This window comes from Hippoglossus stenolepis, chromosome 11, assembly GCF_022539355.2.
Source record: "Hippoglossus stenolepis isolate QCI-W04-F060 chromosome 11, HSTE1.2, whole genome shotgun sequence".
In the NCBI taxonomy this organism is placed as follows: Eukaryota; Metazoa; Chordata; class Actinopteri; order Pleuronectiformes; family Pleuronectidae; genus Hippoglossus; species Hippoglossus stenolepis.
The window spans coordinates 11332658-11355887 of NC_061493.1; the positions used below are offsets into that span (position 1 = coordinate 11332658).

Here is a 23230-nt window from a genome sequence, read left to right on the forward strand (position 1 = left end):
AATTAAGAGAGACCATGAGGCGCAGTTGTAATTTGATCTTAAATTAAGAGTTAAGAGCGAATGTGGTTGAATGCTCTTTTAGACCTAAAAGAGGAATTCTGGTATTTTTCAACATGGGCCCTATGTTTATAAATGCTGGTGTGTAAATTGATTTTACTCGCAAAAACGTTTGGAATCGGACCAATAGATCACGTCCATCTTATGGGGCAACTGCGACAGTGTAAGAAACGTCCACTTGTTGTTATTCTGGGTCTTTGCTGAAGCAGTTGAGCTTTCAGCCGGAGCTGTCAACTGCGACTCCTAGTCAGGAAAACTGAGATGCAGTTAAAAGGTTTTCATGTTGGAGACAAAACAGCTGGAATTTCCCCTCGATGAAAATCAATAAAAGCTTTCTGTGTCCAAAGCTTTTCAACTGCAGCGCTTGGTCTTCATGCTGTGACTGATCGAAGAGCATGGGTCTAACACACGTTTTCACGATGAAAACTGGGGGATGTGGCTGAAAGCAGATTGACAATGAGCTTTCAGCTGGAGCTTTCAACCGCGTCTCATTAAGTCTTCATCCCAAAGACTGAAGCTCTGTGTGATCAGCATCATGAGAATCGGTTGAAAGCTCGACATGATGATGACCGTATTAAGCAGTCGAGCCTTCAGACATCTCAGCTGCAGCCTGTGGCATTATTGATGAAAACTGGGAAACGTGGTTACAATCTTCTCATGTTCAAGACCATTAGAAGTGGTTTCACCCATCATGGTTAAGACGTTTGGAAGCAGTTTAAATTGAAAGCTTTCAACTACAACTCTTGTTCTTCAGGCCGAGGACAATGAGCTCATAACAAGAGCTTTAACTTCAAGTCCTGTGGAAAATTGTGAGATGCGGCTAAAAGCACCAGAAAAAGCTGAATTTAGATTTAAGACTAAGTGGAGCTCTGAAAGTGGACTCCTCCTCTTGTAGATTATTTTCTCTTGTACAACATTGACATGTAGTTTGGCATTTGTTGTTCACAGAAAGAGCAGAACTGACCAATCTTTAAAAGCTTGCACATTACAATAGTCAGAAATAATATTGTACTTTTCTTCAGTGGGAGCTTTTGTGCTGTTTTGCAAACATCTTTGCATACTGAGATGCAAACATGCATCATGTCTATACTTAGTGCTTTTCATAGTATCACCTCCAAGTGTGACTGACTTTGACCTATTTCTGTTTCTTTTTATACATCACACGACAGCACGGTGGTGCAGTGATTGGCACTGGGACTTCACAAGGAGAAAAATCTTTTTGTGTGGAGTTTGCTCCCAGTTTGCTCCCAGTGCCTCCATATTCTCTGGCTACTCAGTACACCGACATCAGTAACTTCCTCAAGTGGTTTTCATCAGCGCCAGGATCACTACACCTGTCAGATTGTTTTTCTTTTTAACCAGGCCTAAAAATATGTGATCGAGTTACAGAGCTGACTCTGTAGTTAACTATGTCCCCGCTATGATCTGCAGCAAGTCTATCAGAGGTTCCCAAAATCAGCCGGGGGGAATACAATTCGTAGACGCAGCTTTAATAAATTACACTCGATTACACTCGCAGACAAGCTAGTTCAGTAAATGTCTTTAAAAGAAAACATAAAACTTCTCTCTTTGCTTCCACCATTAACTAGATCTTGCACTTGCCCTCACTCCTTTTCTTTTATATGTTATTTTAACATCTCTACTTATTGCAATTACATTTTAAAACGTTTTTATTGTTATGTATGTATATTGTATGTAAATCCCTTTGAGCTGCATTTCTTGTATGAAAGGGGCTATACAAATATAACTTATTATTATTATTAATACCATACGTAAGTGCATTTTTCACATAGCTGTATTTTACTTAAGTAGATTTAGTTTCAGGTACTTTTCACTTTTGCACCACTGCATATATCAGCAAATATCTTTACTTTCTTCTACTCTCCAGTTTAACTATGGATTGCAGTAATGTTCACAAGTTTTTGCAAAGTAATCAATAATGGGAGGGGGATTTGTCCTACTCAGCAAGTACTATTACTTTTAATACTTCAAGTATATTTAAAAGTAATTACTTACTTCTTGTACTCAAGTACAAAAATTAACGCAGTACTTTTACTCGAGTACATTAAAGTCTATTTTTTTTGTACTTTTACTTAAGTAAAATGTTTGAGTCCTTCCTTCAAACTTGATGCTCTGGATGTCCGTTTCCAGCTTGATAAAATAGAAAACCCCAAATCAGCGGAAACGATAATAGATGTGCGACAGCGACATAAGACTTTCTCCGATATCACAGTGAACATTTCGGGCAGTAAGCTGAAGGAGAACTGACTCTACTTCTTTTGACTGTTTTCTGTTCGTGGCAGGAAGATGCAGGTTCCCTCAGTGACCCACTGGCCCAACTTTGGTGTATGCGTCTGTGTTTGTGTGTGTGGCAGGTGCCCTTATCAGTGTGCAGCTGAAGATATTTATCCATGTGCAGACTATAAAGGTTGCAAAAAGGGCAAAAGTATGGCAGCTTTTGTGCGGCTGCCTAATTTTGCCACGTCTCTGCAGTTTCGTGGCTGCAGGAGAGATTAACTTCCTCAGACGTCACTAGACTCTTTTGTCCTCTCCTTTTATTTAATGTCACAGAACACACGTGTATCCACAAAACATTTCACAGAAGCACAGCAAGGCGGACACAAAGAGACGTGGAAATGGCAGACAGCGTCATGCTCTATCAAACACTACCGACACTGAAAAAAAAATATATATATATCCTGGAGTTAAGTTTAACTGCGAATGACAAATGAAGAGTGACAGATTCCAATGCCCTAACTGAGTTAGCTATAATAACACAGATATTAAACACATCAGTCATAATGGAAATCTGACAATCTCAAATAGTACACTGCACTTTGCTTGATTGTGTGGGAAAAAGGAAAAGAAAAAAACCTGTTTGGAAAAATGGCACCATAAAAAAGGGCACACAAGTTTTAGGTAAAGTTCGACATTTACGAAAATATGCTGCCTGCCTTTCTCACTGAGAGGTAGATGAGAGGATTGATACCACACATGTCTCTGTGCAAATATGAGGCTACAGCAGCTAGTTAGCTTAGCTTAGCATAACGACTGGAAACACAGGGAGCCAACATGGTGACAAGGTTCATTCATTAGCACCCAGTAATTAACACCTAGCCTTATTATTTGTTGAACAAAAACAACCGCACCAGGAAATAACTGGTCCCGTCCAAGAAATAGTCTGACATATAAACCTACGTAAAACAGCGAGCGGCCATTTTGGGGTTTTATGTTAAATCCTGGCTATTTTAGCGCTTGATGCTAAGTTAAGTTAACCAGGTGCTGGCTGTAGCTTCCTATTTCATGTTCTAACATGAGAGGGAGATCAATCTTCTCCTTCAACTCTTAGCAAGTAAAAAGTGAATGAGCACTTTTCCTCCGACAGTGAATCACATGTTGATGTCTTTGTGTATCCCGACCAGGCTGGATGGTGCCTCCTCCACTCGTCTCCCTCTCAGAGCCAGAGTGAGGACGTGTTGGACGGAGTGAGACACCCTGAGCAGAAGCTCCTTCAGTCCAGCTCTGTACTCCCGTCGGATCAGGCAGTAGAGCACCGGGTTGAGGCAGCTGTTGGCGTGGGCCAGGCACACAGTCAGGGGGAAGGCGTAGGCCTGTGCGTTGTAGAAGGCTTTACTGAAGGGCACCATGTCAAACTTGATTAACACCCCCCACATGGTGAGAGCCTGGTTGGGCAGCCAGCAGATGAAAAAGGACAGAACTACGATGGTGACGGAGCGGGTGACCTTGGAGCGGCGGCGGTGGCGTCCCCTCTCGCTCTCTGACTTCTCGGTTTCGCTTCCACTGACCACACTGCCAACGATGCGTCGGCTCAGGATGAACCTCAGGAGCAGGAGGTAGCACACACTGATGATAATCAAGGGCACGACAAATCCTAAGAGGACCTTTTGCGTTTGATAGAGTCCGAGCAGGACTTGTGGATCCCAGTGGCCTGAGTCGGAGTCAGAGAACCGCACCAAGCACAGCTCGTCATCAGCAGATATCTGTAAAAGCAACAACTGCATCAGAGGCTGTTCGCCCACAACAGACAATACACTGTAAGCAAATCAAATCAGGGATGATAGATGAGTCTCAAAACCTGGACTGTGGTGGAGTAGAACGCATGAGGCAGCGTAGCCACCAGTGACACCACCCAGATGGTTAAACTGCCCCACTTGGCCCGAGCAGTGGCGATCCTAGGGCTTTCCATCTTCAGTGAGGTAACCAGGGAGCGGTAGCGGGTCACACTCATGGCGGTGAGGAAATAGACGCTGGCGTACATGTTCATGGTGGTGACCGAGCTGACGATCTTGCACATGATGCGTCCGAAAGGCCAGCGGAAGTCTAGCACCGTGTCTATGGCCCAGAATGGCAAGGTGAGGACGAACTGGAGGTCCGTCAGCGCCAGGCTCATCACGTAGCAGTCAATGGAGGAGTGGTGGTGGCCCCGGCGGCGGGAGTGGAGCAAGAAGAGTGCCAGGAAGTTACCCACAAGCCCCAGCACACACACCACTAGGTAGACCAGGGCGATGAGGACTCGCACCTGTCAGACAACAACACTCGGATTTAGTGTTTTCTCTTAAAGAGGATCAAACAAAAATTGCACATAAGGAAATTAAAGCCAAAACCCGACATGCAGAAAAGAAAAAAGTGTTTGAAGCATGTTTTTCATGTATAATCACAAACTTTACAGAAACTTGTACATTTTATAAGTACAACATATTACATGTATGTTTTGAATTGCATTAAATATAACTGTTCTTAGAGTGTGTTTTCATCTAATTTGATTAAAAATTATAATATTGCTTTTGTAGCTTTTAAAGTCTTGATGGCATCTTGCTGTCCACATTGTTATTCGTGTTGTCTTTTCTTGGCTCATGATTGGGAAGCACTTAGAGCTGCACTATAACCTGCATGAAGGTCTCTGTACAAATATAGTTGGATTACTGTTTGATTGATAAGTATGCGATAATCAAACCTACGGCCAGGTTGGCGCCGTCTCCGTGCAGGTCCAGGGAGGACTCCTTGGAGAGGACGTGCAGCCAGCAGCTCAGGGAGATGTTGAGAGTAGCCAGGTTGGAGGCTGCTCCTGTGGGACTGACCACTTTGGAGAGCTCGCGCTCGTCCTCCTCTCCACACGCGCTCAGGGCTGCGGAGGCGCTGCTGTTGCTCTGCATGATGAAGCAGCTGCGGAGGGGAAATACGAAATAAACGGGGACAAGTTACTTTTTAAAGCGATAAGTTGCGCAGGTTTCCCTCCTCTTGTCGGGCTCAGTCTCGGATGCACAAATCCCCATCGTCCCCGTCCTGCTGCATTTAAGGTTCAAAGTCCCAGCGGGAGATCCCAGCTTTATTCGAGTGGTTTCTAGAAGCTCATCTGCGTTGTTGTTGTTGTTGTTGTTGTTGTTGTTGTTGTTGTTGTTGTTGTTGTTTCCAGTTGTGGAGGAAAGAATAAAAAGCTTAACGATAGGAGCTGTTGAATGTGAAGGAGTCTACTTTGGAGCCTGAAGTGCGACAGCAGCCTCCTCTTCTCTCACTGATGCTCGCAGCATCCACACACTGGAGGCTTTTATAGTCGCGGGGCTCAGCTCCACCGCCTGGTGGCGCTCATGAGTGGCCCTGTCGTGCAACATGCGCTTCGTGAAGATATCAACTACAGGGAAAACCATTTCTTCTTTTCTACTTCCAGTAAAATCAGGTGTATTTTTACAGTAAATAATCAGGGGGGAAAGATGTATGTATGCTGTATGGTAACATTAATTATGTATTATTATTATTATTATTAATAATAATAATAATAATAACAATAATAATCTTTATTGGTATGGCACTTTTTATGACAGAGTTACAAAGTGTTTTACAAGAGGATAAAAACGCAAAACAAAATTAACATAAATAATTGTAAAAAATTAAGTATGATAAATATAATTTCACAGAGAGATTAAAGTCATTTTCTTTCTTTTTCTTTATATTTTCTGTTTTGTAGGAATCGTATGGGACCAGAGGTGGGCAGATAAAATATAAAAAATCAATACCCATTGAATGAATGTAAAATTAAATATTGAAGTAAAAAAAGCATGTTGTAAAAAGTGATTTAAAAACAGTAGAAGACGTAGCATTTCTGATCTCATCTGGAATACGTCATTCCAGAGATTTGGGGGCCCTTATACTGCAAAAGCATGATGGCCTCAGGTCACCAGATGGCGTGCAGGCTCATAGGGAGTGAATAAAACCGTGATATACACAGGGGTTTCAATGCAAAACAAACAGGAGGCCAATGCAGCGAGGCTAGAATTGGTGCCTTTTTCCAATCTTGATGACTTGCACAGTTTTGCCATTCACTCAACCGGAATGATGGGAAAATGGTATCTAACTGCCAGCCTTGTATCTCCTGGGGTTTTCTTGAAGCAGTAATAATCCTAGCATGAGTAATACCATAGCAGGAAATCTAGCCAGGACAAGATAAAGACATCGACAAACTTGAGTAGTCCTCAAATGTGAAAAAAGGATTTTATCTTTGACATTAAGTGTAGGTGGAAAAAAACAGGAGTGGACAATTTACTTTTCTTGGACCTCAAAACGAATTTTCATTGAGGAGGTTGTGTTGTTTTTAACGGAATATATAACTGTGCGATATATAACTAGGCCACTGCAGAACTTTTCCGAGTCATTTTTAATTCTTGTTTACCTCATTTAAAGTTTGCTCAGAGTTTCTGCTTCCTTTGAACTGAGTTGCAGCCGGGCCATCTCTTCCCATCTTACATTATCAGAATGGCGTCGGCTATAACCTCACATTTCATCGTTGTGCTCTGATATAACCGTTAGAAATCCCTGAATATGATGTGCAGCTAAAGTACAAGGGTGGTATTTCCAGGAAAGGTTTGTTTAGCCTACGAGGATTTGATGTTATGCATCAGAAATGCACATCAGAAGAATGATAATTAGATTTCAAACAGCCTGTAGTCTTTGTCAGGGAGCCAGAGGAGGGAGAGAGGGAGAGTTGTTTGTTTTCGATTTGCATTTCTTATAGGTCAGTGTTGGTATTCACATAAAGCAGCGGTGTGGCCACCTGTATACACATCAGAGAGAAAGGAGCAGGATGGGTGAAGCTGGCTCAGACGCTCTGTCATTTTCTCAATCCTCAACAGGCAGGACTGGACTCGCTCGGACGCTCTGTGACTTATCAGTTTCCAAAAATCTTTCACATGCGTTTTTTAAAGAATTTGTCCAAAGGCAGCATCTGACACCTCTGTGATTCAACAACAACACATCAACAGTTTGCCACGAGGGACATCTTCAAATGGTCGGATTTAAAGGCCTGTCAAGACAGCTGGAGACAATTTATTCTCTTCTCTTAGTCCCTATAGCCAGTCAAGGCAACCCTGAAATAAAATCTTATGTAATTACAAATATCGATGGATAATTCTATGTATAACATTCAAACTAACTGCACAACAAACTTAAATACTACACCTGATAAAAACAAGCAAACAACCCATGAATAAAATATAACAAAATAAAATACAATTCAAAGCCACGAATACAAAGCGGAATACATAATAATATTATTTAGTATTTACCAAATTTACCAGATATTGTTGGCATCTTACCCAAAGCTCTCTGTGAACAGTCTGTGTAAGAAGGGCTGAGAGATATGGCCTAAAATTCTATCAAGTCAAAAATATTTCCAAATTGGTCATTATTGCTAATTATCAAGATACACGTCACAAGATTATTTCTTTTAAGTTTAAATTCTCTTCTACTGAGTGAACGTTGTAGTTTTAAACTCTTCTTTATGAGCACATAACACTTGCAGTACAACATATCACAAATCTGCGGTTGATCAATTAGGTGTTAAACCTCATAATGCTTACGAAATGTGCAAACATTATATCAATATATATTGGACTTGTGGTACATGCTATTCGTGGAAACTATATCGATATGATTTTTGAATTTTATTGCATCCCAACAAACACAAAACACATTATCCATTCTTCAGTATATGAAATGAACCATCTCACATAAATAATACTTCATACATGAACCGTCATCATCATTTGCATTCTGCTGAATCTTTAAAAGCTGTTTAAAGATGTTTAATTTAAATCTCATTAGTTTGTCTTTGTGTTGTGTGACACTGAGGGCTTCTTTTTGTCTGCAAGTCCCGATAAAGCCCAGAGGGAAGTGCATGTACCCTGACTTTTAATTCTATCATATTTAAATCAGATTAAATTTACATGAGGAGAGAGATAATTGTTAGAGATTATAATGAATGAGAGAAGCCTGGAATGAACTCGGCCACTGACAAGAGCTTTTCATCATTCGTCATTACCGTTCAGAAGTTCTACTCAGAATCACTTAACTGTGCTCTCTGTTATTCACGTACAGATTCAGGGCTGAGTACATCCAGTGGCCATCTTCTTTGTCAGTCTATGTGGAAAGAGCATCACGCAGACGAAGCCATTTGAATTCACAATCTGAATGATTCCCTTTGCATTTCTGCAATGCAAAACATATAGCAGCAGTGACAGTCAGGTTTTCAAACTGCGCCCTTTTCAGAGAGGTGACAAATTCGTTTTTAATAAAGGTCCTCTTGCGAGTAATGACTTTAGACATCGGTGTATGGGTAAAAATATCACAGTCATCATAAAGGGAGCAACATGTGCAGATTGCCACAGCCACCAGTTTGCAGAATTAATGATATTTCTGCTTCTATCCTCAAAAGCTCATGGAACCGCAGACAAACTGAGCTCGTAGAGAAAAGCAGGATAAATTATCTTTTCGTCCTGTTACCTCTTTTCACCCCCGGCCAGCAGTATCTCTGCTCAGCCCTTACATGATTGTTATTCATATAGAATTTCTACCTACATCCATATCTTTATCACACCACTGCATCCCGCTGCTTAAAGCAACCTGATCAATAATTCATTTCTCGCTCCCTCTGTGGATAGTGTACTTGCATTTTTTTGGTTCAGGTTTGCTTGAATTTATTCTGTTTAGAATTTTTAAGTTTTGTCTGTCCTCTCAGTTTTTGATAATAACTAATAATGACAACATATTTCTTTGAACCAACTATAAAAGGTCTCGCAACATAGATCTAATTTCCACAGACAGTATAGCAATGAATACTTTTAAACAATTTAAACATATATACATATATAACAAATATATAAAATATAATATCTACTATAAAAAACAGGCAGAGTTTCTTTTGACATGAAAGTGAGGCTTGGTTTTATTGAAGTGAGAAGTCATGCAGCAGTTTTTACTTATATATTTGAGGGGACGAAATTGTAGTTTTACGATATTGCCTCATTATTTTTGGGGATGCACATCTCTTCCAAACTCGACTTAAAAGAAATAAAACACAAAGTCACTCAGAAAACATTTTAATCCTTAAATTATGTTCTTGCTCATATACATTAAAGTTAATAATAAAATACAGCAGTAAATTGACATTTGTCTTCTTTTCCAAATCATACTGCAAATACCTATATCATGCAGTAGTACGTCAGCAATAAAGTATCTGCCAGGTCCTTGAGGCTCCGTTCATCCAAAGAAAGGAGATAAAGAAAGAAAGAAAAAATGCATCTGTGCGGATGACCTCCTCCCCGACCTCCATCTGAGTGAGTGAATTCCAGTTAGAAAAATATTTTATTTGTGTGTTAGGGTGGGTGGCAAACACACCATGACACCTCACTCGGTCTCTGAACAGACGCTAAAAAAGCAATAAAATTGCTAATTTGGATGCTGTATCTGCAAGCAAGGCTGCACTGCTTCGCTGCTATCTTTCCTCCTGTGAGGCCCGAGGAGCTCAGTGATTGTCCCGGTGCCTGTGATCCTGGTGGTAAGAGGACTGGACGTCTACCATGGGGAAATCTGCCCAGGTCCAGAGCTTCTCGGTCAGGCTGCTCAAGGCCTCAAAGCCCCTGAAGACAGTGAGGAGTGGAGGAGGAGGGACGTCTTGCACTTCATCCACTGACTGCAGGGAGCGGGATGGCACTGAGGGGGCAGAGGCATGGTGGAGAGGTGTAAGTGTATGTGTGTGTGTTAGAGAAAGACAGTGGGTGTATGCATGCCTACAGACCTTTGGTCTCTGTGTACTCCGCCTGGCTGAGATGGCTGTAAGGGTCTGGCTGAAAATTTGAGGAAATAAGGAGAGAGAAAGAGAGGAGCAGAACCTGGACACGAACACAGACAGCAGGACAAAAACAGGCCAAGCACAGTGAGCAGAGGGAAACAACAGAAAGCACAGGGGTGAGGAAAAGGTGGTATTAAGCATAACCAACACACAACTGTGAACAAAAGATGAGCGCAGGTGCAACTCAAACATTTCATTCGATTAACATCTTAAATATAAATGCAACAGTGGAAAACAGGCTGTGACTTTTGATGATGAACTTGCATAAAAATCCCAGTTTTTTTGAATATATAATTAATATCAGATTTTCTTTAATACATACACAGAACTGAGCCTCTGTCTCTTGTGTATTATATCCACATGTGCCTATTATGGTTGCAGGATATGCCGTCTGGGCAGATGTGCAAATGCAGTGTGTAATCTGTCTCACCAGGATGCAGGTCCCTTTTTGCGTTGTCTTGCTGGAGCTGCTGGAAAGCAGAGCCTGCGCCTGGTTTAACTGCTCCAACAGAGCACTGTAATATAAATGCAGACAGAAAGACGAAAGAGGCTGTGTAAAAAAAGAATTGTTCACAGGGGAGATGCACAGGTTCCTTGATGTGCAGGCATCATTTGTCATGATCACTGGCAACTAAAACAACAAAAAGAAGAGCACGAGCATGCAGCGTCTTCCCACGTTAGTCTTCCCAGCAGCATCAGGAAGAAAGCAGCCTAATGAGGAAGCAGGATGCGGAGGAAGCGGAGCCAAATAACAGCATTTCAGGTTTCAAATTTGTAGAGGGCTTTGTATTCTGGCAATATGAGGAATGTCTGTTTGCCTTTTAAGAGGGGCCAAGGGACAAAATCGATACAGATGAAACACTGACAGATGCATTGCAACTCCCAACAAAAGATACTCAGTGTAGCTGCTTGGAAACGAATCCCAACAGTGAGATAAAAACAGCAAACAAAAAAATGAACCTAAGTCATTAAAGTATTCCAATCAGCATTTAAAGTTGTTTTGTTTGGTTCATTCAGTTGTTTAAGATGATGCCCACAATGGAATCCATATCGATAGGGTGAAGCTGATGTGAGTACTGTTTTTACCGCCACCACTTAATTGGCTCTAGAGCTAAGGATCATTGAGAAACATGTATTTGACGTGTGCTTTGACTTTACAGTTTGATCCATGTCCTATCCACTAACATGGAGGAGGCCGGATTTATAACCTATACTGCAACCAACCACAAGGGAGCGATGGCTTGACTTTTGGGGAGCAGTCATGTCATCCATCTACAGTCAATGGTCAATACCTTGTCATCTTTGGTTGATGTAAAAAGTTTTTTTCAATTTTCTCTCCACCCTTTAAAGTTATAAGCAGAACAACGGGAAATAATCCATGGATAAATCAATAATGAGGGCACATCGTTAGTTGGAGGCCTTGTTTGGCTCATTTGAGGACTCACTGGTTGGTCTCCTCCAACTGCTGGATCTTTCTCTGCAGCTCCAGGTTGTGAGCGCTGCATGCAGACATCCTACGGAGAGAGACAGCGAGGAAGTAAGTGGAAGAGAAAATAAACATATATTAGGAGGATATTAATAGGCCTTAAGCACTGTGTGTTCCTTCAATTCTCCTTTAGCCAATATCCATCTGCTGAGTGTTATCTCGCACCCATTCTGAAATCTTGGGGCTCCACTCTACCCCCCTCCCCCCGACCCCATTCTACTGCTGTCTCTCTGGTTTCTTGAGTCACTATGAGTCACCCTCCATTAAGGCAGACAGACTGAGCTGAAGCATCAATAAGTGATAACCCAGTTGATACACTCTGCTTGCAGTGAGTTTGATTAAAGCAACAACAGCCGACTCTGCTCAATGCAAACTTTTGTGATCCAGGGGAAACAGAGGTCGAGGTGGGATGAGATGTTCATAGCACACTATTAAATGTAAAAAAAACTCCTATAAGATAATGAAGGATTTTAAAAGTTATTGAAATATGCACAAAGGGTTGTTTGGGGATTTTGAGGCACAGAAAGACAATGTGTTCTATGTATTCATTAAGGTATATAACACTAGGGCTTCTTGTTTCTTTTTTTGGTCTCTAGACCACAAACTCTCTGCCAATTTTTTCTTTACCACTCTGATGTCAGATTTGACTACGGTCCACAGCTCCCTCGGTTTAATGACTCCTTTGTTCTGAGATGAATCAATGATGGGGAATTTAAGAGTCCAGTGGTGCAAGTATAACCATCTGAAGCTCAGCATCAGTGCAATCGAGCAGTGCTGAAAATACACTGGCACTGCTTATGAACAATACATTTTTGGAATCTGTCAAAACAGCAACATGCAGGGGAATTGAGGACTGCACTTCTTTTAAGGTGTTATTCGTCATATGAATCAAAGTACAGGCTTAAACATGCCGCATCGTTTGTGGAGGTGGGATGGGTGGAAGAGCCAACGTGGGGGTGGCAGGCAGGATTAATACATCTGGTGACAAAGGACGCCTGGCTGTGTAGTAAGGTTGATTCTCCACCACCTGGAGGTAGCGGAGGAGGAAGAGGAGGAGGACAAGGACTAAACTGAGCTCCATTGCAAGCAAACATTGTGAGATACTGCATCAATGCACCATCTTCAGTATAAAGCCAAGCAAGTGGAATATCACGACATGTTTGGCTATGTTTTGTCACCGAATATCTCGACAATAGACAGCATTTCAGGATTTCTCAACAGTGATAAACAGTCACATTGGTTATGTAGGTGAGGCCTCGACACATCCATGACAGTTTGTTAAAGGGATAGGTCACCCAAAAATGAAAATTCACAAGTGTTCTGATATCCTCCTCCGGAACAGCCTTCGCGAGTGGATAACAACGGACATTTTGAATAAGAACATGGTGTAAATTAATTTGAATATCAGGGCATACGGACCCTTGGATGACACCACAGGAGCAGTATGGAGGCATTTAAAAAACAAAATCTGTTGTTTTTTACGTTGGAAGAAGTGATCACCATTTACTTCAATCGAGACTCAAGAAGTGTTTTGTGGACTCAAACACTCCCCCCATCAGCATAGTGGTGCGTAAGATAATGAGTGCATTTTAATTCTTGGGTGAACTATCCCTTTAAAGTTACTGACAAAATACTCTAATTTTAAAGTGCTTCAGAGTACAACAGATGGCTGCAGATTAAAGCTTAATTTGCCCAGGCCGAGGAATGTGCATGAAATAATGTTGTGCTGAGTGAGGATGCCTGGAGCAGCCGGCTCGTACCTTCCCTCCAGACAATCGACATATTCCCTCTTCTTCTTCCGACTTTCCTGAGCCGAGCGCTTGTTGCGGATTTTCCGCCGGATCTTCTTTAAAACCTTCTCTTCAATCTTGTCAGGGAGAAAAAACACATGGGAGGATAGGGAGAAGACAGAATAAGAAAGAAAAAGGGTGAGTGAGAGGAAACTATGTGTGTGTGTGTGTGTGTGTGTGTGTGTGTGTGTGTGTGTGTGTGTGTGTGTGTGTGTGTGTGTGTGCCCCATATACGTGTTTGAGTGTGTGTCCTGCTCATGTACCTTGGACAGGGGCAGTTTGCCCGGCAGGTTCAAACCCTCTTTAGCCAGAAGTGTCTTCTCATCCTCGTCAAGCTGAAGCTCTGGCAGGGAATGCTGGGGGAATTGTTGTGCCTGTGAACCATGCGGACAGAATATTGGAATATTGGAGTTTAAGTGACTGTCTGGGCAGCTCACCCAGAGAAAGCACTGCAGTGTAGCTCAGGAAATGTTGTTGATATCGTGCAAAGGTGGCTCTTGTGTGGGACAGGTAAGCAGGGGACCATGAAGTGCAATTATCGAAAACATTGAACTCAATTATTTTTAATTAACACCCCTCATTGGTTTAAAAGCTGGGGGAAAAAAATAATTATCTCTCTACTCACTTTCTGTCCCAGGTTCGACAACAGCAGGTCCTTCACTGTGAGCGTCTGACTGGACAACAGAGCAGAGCTTTGGTTCGTCGTGAGGTAGTATGCGATTCCAAACTGCTCCTGCAGGTTGCTGGACTCCCGACCTTGGGATTGAATGAGTTATACAGCAGGTGATGCTTCGCTTAAATAAAAATTTCCACCGTGTGCCGTTCAAAGAAAAACATTAAGTGTTTAGGTTGCTGCCTGCATCTGAGACCGCCGTGTGTGCTGCACCCCGCTGTGCTGCACAGTCCACTGCCACAACAAAATGCATGTCACACTTTTCTCTGTTTGAAATGTCCTTGTGTTGTTGCGGATGTGGTTTATGTGCATAAACCACATCTAAACACATCTAAAAAATGTTTAGCACCGAGGAGGTCAACCATCAGCATTGTGAAAAGGGACATTTATTCAAAAGACTTTCCCCTCAAAAGACAACTTCCTCGTGTTATGAATGACAATTGCACAGCCTTTTATCCTTTGCAGATGCTCATAAATGGGAAAAACAAATTATTTGCTCTTTGAAAGGTGCCTTTAGCCTTTAGAAGCTCACTCAAAAGCCACCATTATTCTGCAGCACAACGTTTTATACCTGGCAGGGCTGCAGTGACCTGGATCACATTGTTCCTGTGGGTTTGTGTGTCTCTAAACGCTGTACTGTTTCATGTGGCTGTAAGCCTCAGAGATGTTCCTTGCCAGTCCAAAATACCAGAATATAACTGTCACTGTTAATCCAGTCTTACTTTGATCAATGGAGGCAGTTTTTTCACTGGCTGGCAGCTGATTTCCTGGAGCCTGAGGGATAGCCGGTGCGTCAAAGGTTGGGTGAGGGCTCTCCGTGTGATCCATCAGGGGGTCCTCATTGATGCCACTGTCGGTCGTGCAAGGTGACCACAGTGGGGACGCCGGCGTGGAGGAGTCACTCCCCCCCAGCAGGGAGTCCAGGAAATCATCAGCAGAGCTTCTCTCTGGACTCTGTGCCTGAGGTGGAGGAAGAGAGTATATGTATACATAATCCCATCATCTTCTTGCCATTGACTTAATCAGAAAATCATATTCTCTCACACGAGCACAGAAAAGAACATTCAATTCCTCCAGCTCATTTCCTTGCGAGTCTCATCTCATCACTGTCTGTCATTCAGCTGCATGTATACATGAAGCTGTAAATGAGCTCACATGCATGCTTCCATTAACACGACACATGACCCTTGTTATATACAGATCCCACTCGGCCATCACACTTTCATAATGAGATTCTGTGTTTGCTTTTGGGATTATTATGTCCCCTTAGTGAACTGTGCACAACGATCATACTCACATCATTAAATGTGATAGTCCACGATTGGTTGCTGTGGTAACCAATGGTTTCATCAGTGTTCCTGAGCAGGAGGTCAATGAAGTCCAACCCAGGGTGCGCCTGAAATGAACAACCAGTCTGAGTGAAGATTGAGAGTCAAGGTTTTTCTCAGTTCTGCCTGATTTTACAAAATATGATTCACATCTTCAGTTCAAATTTCTCTCGCTCAATCCCACACTTGCCTTTAAAAAAGACTCAAATCAATATATATCCATTTTTACCTTCTGTAATAGCTTTTTTCTTCCACTGCTCAGGCGGAATCTTTCTCTTACGGAAATAACGATAGTTGTATGTCTTACCTTCTCTGTTTTCAGTGCCATAATTCTAATAATAAATCAGCTGCTGATGAAATTTCAGTGAAACCTTCCAGCAGGAATTAAAACACAACACACAACTAGATCAAGACGATCCTCTGTGAGGCTCTGTGTCCAGGAGCAAACCTTGAGTCTGTCTCAAGGGACAAAGTTGAAATGTCATAAGCATTACCCCATCCCAGCTGATCACTGTCCAATCCGCTGTTTAGCACACAGCTGGGAGAGCCAATCAGCACAAGACGAAGGCTCTCTGATAGATTTATTGGTCAAAGTTTCTTCTAGAGTGACATTTGATGTCCTCATCACAAGTCGCTGTTGGCTTCACATTGAATACTTTGTTGGACAGGATTGATTTACAGCTCATTTTTATTGCTTTCAAAGGCAGGGGGCGGACTGAGTCATGATTATCTTTATCTGTTAGTGACAATTAGTTCATCAGTTCAAACCACAACAACAAAAAATGTGCCAACACATATTAGCAGCATGGCTGTAAGGATGTTATTTTTGATGGACTGAAAGTTATCATCACTATTGGGATGGGAATGAATATAATTTAAATTAAAGGGGAACCTGACCAATCGTCTACATTATAATCCTACTGCATAAATGAAAAAACTGAATAAAGTAAAGAAAATAAGAATTACAATGATAATACATTTCATTTATGTATCACTTTTCTTAACAATATTACAAAGTGCTTTAAAAGGAAGAAACTATGAGAATAAAACAATAGAACAGGAGTGGAGAAAAAAACTCAACAGATATAATTAATTACTAAAATATATAGATAGTTATAATGAGTGAGGGTATATAAGAGCCAATGTCAATTCTTTATAAAAGCTTTAATATAAAGACAAGTTTTGATAAGGGATTTAAAAGAATCTATTGAATTAGTCTGTCTAAGTTCAACTGGGAGTAACCAGACGATCTCCGTCCACTGATCTTAGCTCAAGAGGGTAAATACCAGGTCAATGATTCTGAAAGGTACGTAGGTCCCCGACAGGGAGCCAGTGTAAGGGGTGATGTGGTCCTCCTTTTTTGTCACAATGAAAAGGCAGTAGCAGCGTTTTGCATCAATTGAAAACGATGTTGGGAGCTCTGGATGATACCAGAAGTGAAATCCATTACAGCAAATCACAGCAAGATGAAATAAAAGCATGAACAACTTTGTGCAAATCAGCAATTGACTTAATTTTGGAGATTGCGCTTGAGGTGAAAGAAACAGGATTGAACAACTTTCTTCATTTGAGGCTTGAGGCTACTCACATAAACACGTGAACACACCTGGAACTCCATCCAAACCGTCTGCGTTTGTGTTGCAATGTGGGTAATGTATGCATCAGATCAGGCCTGTAACTTAGAATCATGTCAAATTTTGACTTTGGTTTGCTCAATATGTCAGGCTATCATTAACAAGGTTTTCAGCTCAGCTGTGTTGTTGTGTACTTATTTGAAAACGTTAACATTCGGACAGGATCAAACACAGACTGTATTTATAGATGGACGACGTGTCTCCACTTCCTCCCACTCTCCAGAAATTAAGGTAACATATTCCAGATCAAAATGCTGCCATCTTGTCTATTTAGAGCCAGAGTGTGCGCAGGAACAATTGGGGGAGGGAGCCGTGGTTGCCATACATGCGCTTGACCATTCGCAACTCATTCTCAGCTGTCAATCGTGACGTTTAACAGCATAAAATAAATATTTCAAACCAAATTTACCAAAAATAATTAGCACTTGAACAATAATCAGGGTTACAAGAACTCCCTAAAATAACAGAAAGCATCCTGTAGAAAAATGTATTTGACGTGTACTTGGACTTTTTAGTATTGTGCATGTCCCATCCCCAAACATGGAGGAGAGGGGATTTGAGATACTTTGGCTTTAGTTTTTGGGAGCGGTCATGTTGTCCATCTTTACGCCTATGATAAGGAGAGGCTCAACATACAATAGAGTTTTGAAGTTTTCTCTGTAGTGTCTAGAAAGCTATAAGCAAACAGACTTTTTGTCTTGTCCATCTCCCATCCACAAACATGGAGGATTCAGTCAAGAGGCTTTGGCTTCGACTATTGGGGAGCTGTCATGTGCAGACATTGCTTTGATTCAAAGGCACAGAAGAAAAACAAAGTTTGGAATAACAACACAATCACACACTTATTAATGAATCTGTCAAACCAAAGTCCTCGATGCAGAAATTGTCAAAATTGTTCCAACTATCCTTTCATCTGGAAAACACTCCCTCTGGTTCTTTGTGTACGTTCATGAGGCACTTGTTATTATTCAGTTTCTGTGAACAATGACATTATTTAGCTTTTCTCTGGCACAACCACCACTGTGCGCCTCACAGTGTCTTATATTTATAGCCATAATTAGAAGCATCTGTTTCGTACCATTACAAAACATACAATCCATAAAGCAAAGGGATTACATAACATATTCTGGCAACAGAAACACAAAATGTCTAGCGATTATCACAGTGGGGGAAGAGATTTGATCAATGGCAGAGCTATTAAACTTCTCCGCAGTTCAGAAAAAAGTAGAATCAACTGGCTGATGAATAGCAACATACTGTAATTCCTCCACCACTGGCTTGACTTCAAAGCACGTCTGAGGAAAGACATTCATTTTCCTTTCTCTTCAGATGAATTCTTTGACATTTTTCCTTCATCAGACACTACATTATTATTTTGAATCTTTTCTTTTGTAAGTTTCTTTTCTCTGGGATGTGGTTGCCTTTACTAAACCATTAAAAAGAGCGGGGAGGGACATGCACGTCAGAATCAGACCTGCTTGGGGTTTGTGTGGCACACAGCTGAGTCCGCAGACTCTCATTTTCTGTACAAACTGTAAAGACGGGGTAAATATTCCCTTTGTTTCCCAGGCGTGTGTGTGTCAGGCGTGTCCCATAATGTTGATAAATCAAACTTGCTGAAGCAGTTTTGATCTTTGATTTCAACCCCGGGGAGACAGACATGAATTTTACAGCTCCCTCAGGCTTTTCAGAAGTACACAAGTCAAGAATCTCTAATGTTCAGAAATAAGGTTATGTTAGGAAAATGAAATTTTGGCAGAGCTGGTGTGAATTATGGTTTCCCTGATTCACTCAGGAAACAATAGATTCAGAGCAATTTTAATAATTGTATTTGTAACCCCTGTACGAAACCTGATCCTTTAATCTTTCAAGAACTTGCCTCTTAACTGTAGCCTATTTGTTGCATTAAACTCAACTTACCTACGCCATAGAGCCCAGTTTTATCAGTACTGTATTACCCCTAATTGCATGGCAGCGGGGCGGCGCTATCTTTATTGTGGCTCTATCTTCAGATTAGAGAGTTTCAAAGTACACGCAGAGGTTATCTAGCCAGAACATTTTAAGCACATCTCTGGATACCAAGAATTTGGCTGCAGCCCAGTACTGATAATTGCAGTGTTATTGCATATGATGTCATACTGTAAATATGCATTATCACGTCCATTTGGATGCACGCTACTTAGGGTTACTGAGAGGTACATCCACTGTTTAGGATTTAAGGAAAAGGAAAAATGTATATATTCTAAAATTCTGTAACTTTATCCAACCTACACATATACAATATGCATGGGTGTGAACAAATATGAACCGTTGACACATTTCCTTGAGAAGACGAAGTATGAAATTGAAAAGGCATGTCTTGAAAACACCAGGCTGAGCTCTTCTCATGAAAAAAAAATAGATCCGCTGGGGGGGGGAACAAAAATAGGTTACACAGCTTCTGAGATCAACCCAGATACTGTTTATCTTTTTATATGGACAGGTGAGAAGCAGAGAGCATGCTCTGAGTACACAGCCTTATCACCACAGTGAAATGCATGTTGGATGGCCCGTATCTGAAGGTCAGTGATAACTATGATGTGCACAAAATGATTCACCTGCAGATTGTGGGAAATTACCAATGCATCACACACGTATAAGAGAAATGAAAGCGATTCAGGGCTTGGTGGAATGAAGCTCATACCGTATTTGCTGCACGTACCCAAACTAGTAAAAGCCAAAATTCAGCTGCAGGAAAGGAAGATGAAACACTACACGAGCAGGTGCCAGCTCAGTATGGCAGCAACTTGGCACTTGATTTTATTTCCTATTACTCTTTAACAACATTGAAATCATCAAAATGTTTCTACATCCTTAGCTGACACATTATTTAATAGCCGGAGCTGATAAATTATTTTGGAGTGAATTGGACAAAGAGCAAAGCAATCAATTTTCCAGCTCCTCTGCAACTCCCAGAGCGGAGAGAGCTGGGTATGACAGGAGTAGAGCTGAGCAATGCGGGCAAAAAATATACCTTTATAAAATCAATAATCATCACGATAAATATCAAGAGGGGGTGGGGGTGTTTGGGGTTAACGTTGTTGCTGTCTCAATGTTGTCACACTCTATCAATATTGTATGAAATAAATAATTTAAATGGGTAAAAAGAAACCAAAAGCTTCTCCGTCAGCTCTGAGCGACAAGTGCCACAGCAAGCTTCGTGTATAGTGTCTTTTCAAATCAGCGACGACGACGACGGCGATGATGATGATGATGATGATGATGATGATGATGATGATGATGATGATGATGATGATGATGATGACGATGATGATGATGATGATGATATCCACATTGCTGACAGATATGTCAACGTACATGTGATACTATAATGTTGTAAATTTGTTTTCATCACTTTCATCAAATCTAATCTTCACTTGTTCTATTAAATTCAGGAATCACTTCTCTACATTTGCAAATCCGTTTGTGGTGACTGAAGGGAGCAGATTTCTCCTCTTTTTATATTTGCATACACAGCTTGTTTTGACAGTCAACAGCCTACAGGGGGGAGCTTCAAGGACACATCAGCTGTACATAGAATATAAGAAATAATTCATGATGCCATAAATCAGGCACAGTTTTGTTTCTTGACGTGAAGCGTAATCTGTGCTCATCTCCTTGAGTGACTGCACACACCTCTAAACAGAGCTGTTTTTAGTAGGTCAGCTCCACTGGTGGAAACGTGACACAGTGCACAGTCGTGTTGCAATGAAATGAGAAAATATCTGTATCTGTTGACACGGCCTCAGAAATGATTGGATTTTGAACACAAACTTTAATATGTTCCTTCCCTTGTGTTTATAAATGTTGTGCTTGTTTCCCTCTGATTCACTTTTGTGTGTTCTCTGTGACCTGTTGAGAAAAAAAGAAAAAGAAAAGACAGTTCCACTTTCTAATGTTCATACAGGGTTGTTTTAAGTTAATGAATGGGATTTTTCATGGTTAAAAATTAATTGATACTTTATAGATCAGTTATCAGTCGATGTTAATTGCAAGCTGGTGGTTTCAGGTAATAAAAAACAGATATGCTTGGTTAATTCCTCCTCCAGCAATAATTAGGGCCTGAGCACCTCCGGTGGGAGGCCCTATTGTATTTCGAAGGATTTGTATTTCCCTTTTGGGGCTTTTTCAGGACCTAGACATGCTCAAATTGTTACCAAAGTTTGCAGGGAATTCAAAACCCCAAAAAGTAATTGTATTCTGGAGTAATTTGAAATGGGCGTGGAAAAATGGCTCAACAGCGCCATCTAAGGAAAAGCTCCTCAGTTAGCTTTCACCGATCTTCACAAAAATTGTAGCCCAGGTGTATCATGACCAGACAAACAAAAAAGTCAGAGGTGCAATTGGAAAAAAGCAACAGGAAGCCCACCATTTTGACTTTAGTGTGACCGTGGCGTGGCATCAAAGTTTGATTACACGCCATCAAAACATGAGGTTCTGTATCTCTGACATATTTGTTCCAATCGAGTTCCAAACTAGACATGTAAGACAAGAGTCCCGGCCTGATGACATCTACACAGAAATCTTGACTTAAAATCACAGCGCCCCCTGGTGGCTACAGGAAGTGACATGTGTTTACTTTGATGAACTGCTCCTGGCTGCTTTACAATATACAGCTCAAAAAAGCTCAGTCAAGTCATTGGATCATGGTCAGAATTGTGACATTTCCTCAAACCGTGTAAACATTGAGGTGCGGCGAAGGATCATCCTTCGCCAAAAGAGACGATGTTGTCATAAGTCCAGTGTGCATAGTCCTACCACTGCCAAACTGATGTCTCATGATCAGAGACCAAGCCTGAACAGCTCTATGTGTCAATATTTCCTCAGTGTCATAGCGCCACCTACTGATTCGCCATGAAACAGGAAGTACTTTGTAAATCCACTCTGCATTATCCAACCGGCTCCGAACTACTGACCTATGATCACAATCCTGACCTGAACACATCCATATATTAATATTAGTTCAGGGTCATAGCGCCACCTACGTTACGTTACTTTACGTTACTTTACGTAACTTTTCGTTACTTTTAGTTACTTTTAGTTACTTTAGTTACTTTTCGTTACTTTTCGTTACTTTTTAGTTACTTTTCGTTACTTTTCGTTACTTTTTAGTTACTTTTGTACTTTTAGTTACTTTTTAGTTACTTTTGTACATTTAGTTACTTTTTAGTTACTTTTGTACTTTTAGTTACTTTTGTACTTTTTAGTTACTTTCGTACTTTTAGTTACTTTTTAGTTACTTTTGTACTTTTAGTTACTTTTTTGTTCCTCTACAGCATTAATCTATGAAGTCAGGAACTCAGCCGCTCTCTTGTGGGCCCATTATGTCTGCGATGCTGCATCTGTGAAGAATGTATATTTCAGAGCAGAGCTGTCTTTCTCCTCTAAGCACGTAGAATTGAGTGCACAGAGGAAACAGAAATCATCCAAGTCCCCTTCACATACATGTTCATATGTAAGTGAAGGTCCCCCCCCCCCTCATTTCAGTTTCTCTCAACCTCCCCTATAGATGCTTGGTGTTGCTCTGCCCTCAGCTGGCAGACAACTGCTCCTGCATCCTGAAGTGGTAAAACCTCAGATGATCTTTGACAAGGAAGAATGAACCCAACCGCTGTGTTGTTGCTGCAAGTGGTAGATGTTCTTTTGGGCTTCTTTCATCTGGTTAAATTTCAGTAACACAAATGATCATTTTCCACCCTCTCACTATTTAATTCAAAAGCGATATAGTGACAAAAAAGCATGGATATCAACAGACATCATTAGATGTATCTGCATTATAACTGTTATTTATTATTTTTGTATGTATAGTGAAGTTTTCTATATTTGTATTTCATCCATAGGAGTCTAGGTAAATATCCCCCGCATTAAGTTTGTAAATTTGCCCCTGAATCATTTTGTGTACAGTTTTATCATTTGCATCTTAATTCAAGAAATAAACATCCGCATAAATAATCCCCTGAATATGACTCACTGATGAAAATGAAGTCTAACTGATGTGTAGAAGTGACTGAGTCAGAAAAGCTGAGTCATATATGAACTGAATTAGTCTATGTAAAGTGTATAAACATTTTGAATGTAGGTG

The 23230-nt window shown here is 41.1% G+C and overlaps 2 protein-coding genes across 2 annotated transcripts; both read right to left on the reverse strand.

Moving 5' to 3' along the window:
* Nucleotides 1-2595: 2595 nt before the first annotated feature.
* LOC118117966 (relaxin-3 receptor 1) lies at nt 2596-5608 on the reverse strand. The gene is made up of 3 exons (XM_035170674.2): nt 5037-5608; nt 4154-4597; nt 2596-4058 (listed from the first exon to the last, which is right to left on the reverse strand). The coding sequence occupies exons 1-3, from the start codon at nt 5229-5231 to the stop codon at nt 3447-3449; spliced, it is 1251 nt and encodes a 416-aa protein (XP_035026565.1). The 5' UTR covers nt 5232-5608; the 3' UTR covers nt 2596-3446.
* Nucleotides 5609-9842: 4234 nt separating this feature from the next.
* Nucleotides 9843-15803, reverse strand: LOC118117369 (cyclic AMP-responsive element-binding protein 3-like protein 3-A). Its single transcript, XM_047341849.1, has 10 exons — nt 15783-15803; nt 15445-15543; nt 14870-15107; nt 14100-14230; nt 13738-13848; nt 13445-13551; nt 11644-11712; nt 10629-10713; nt 10145-10238; nt 9843-10059 (listed from the first exon to the last, which is right to left on the reverse strand). Exons 1-10 carry the CDS (start codon nt 15801-15803, stop codon nt 9872-9874), a joined length of 1143 nt encoding a protein of 380 aa, XP_047197805.1. The 3' UTR covers nt 9843-9871.
* Between the last annotated feature and the right edge of the window lie 7427 nt (nt 15804-23230).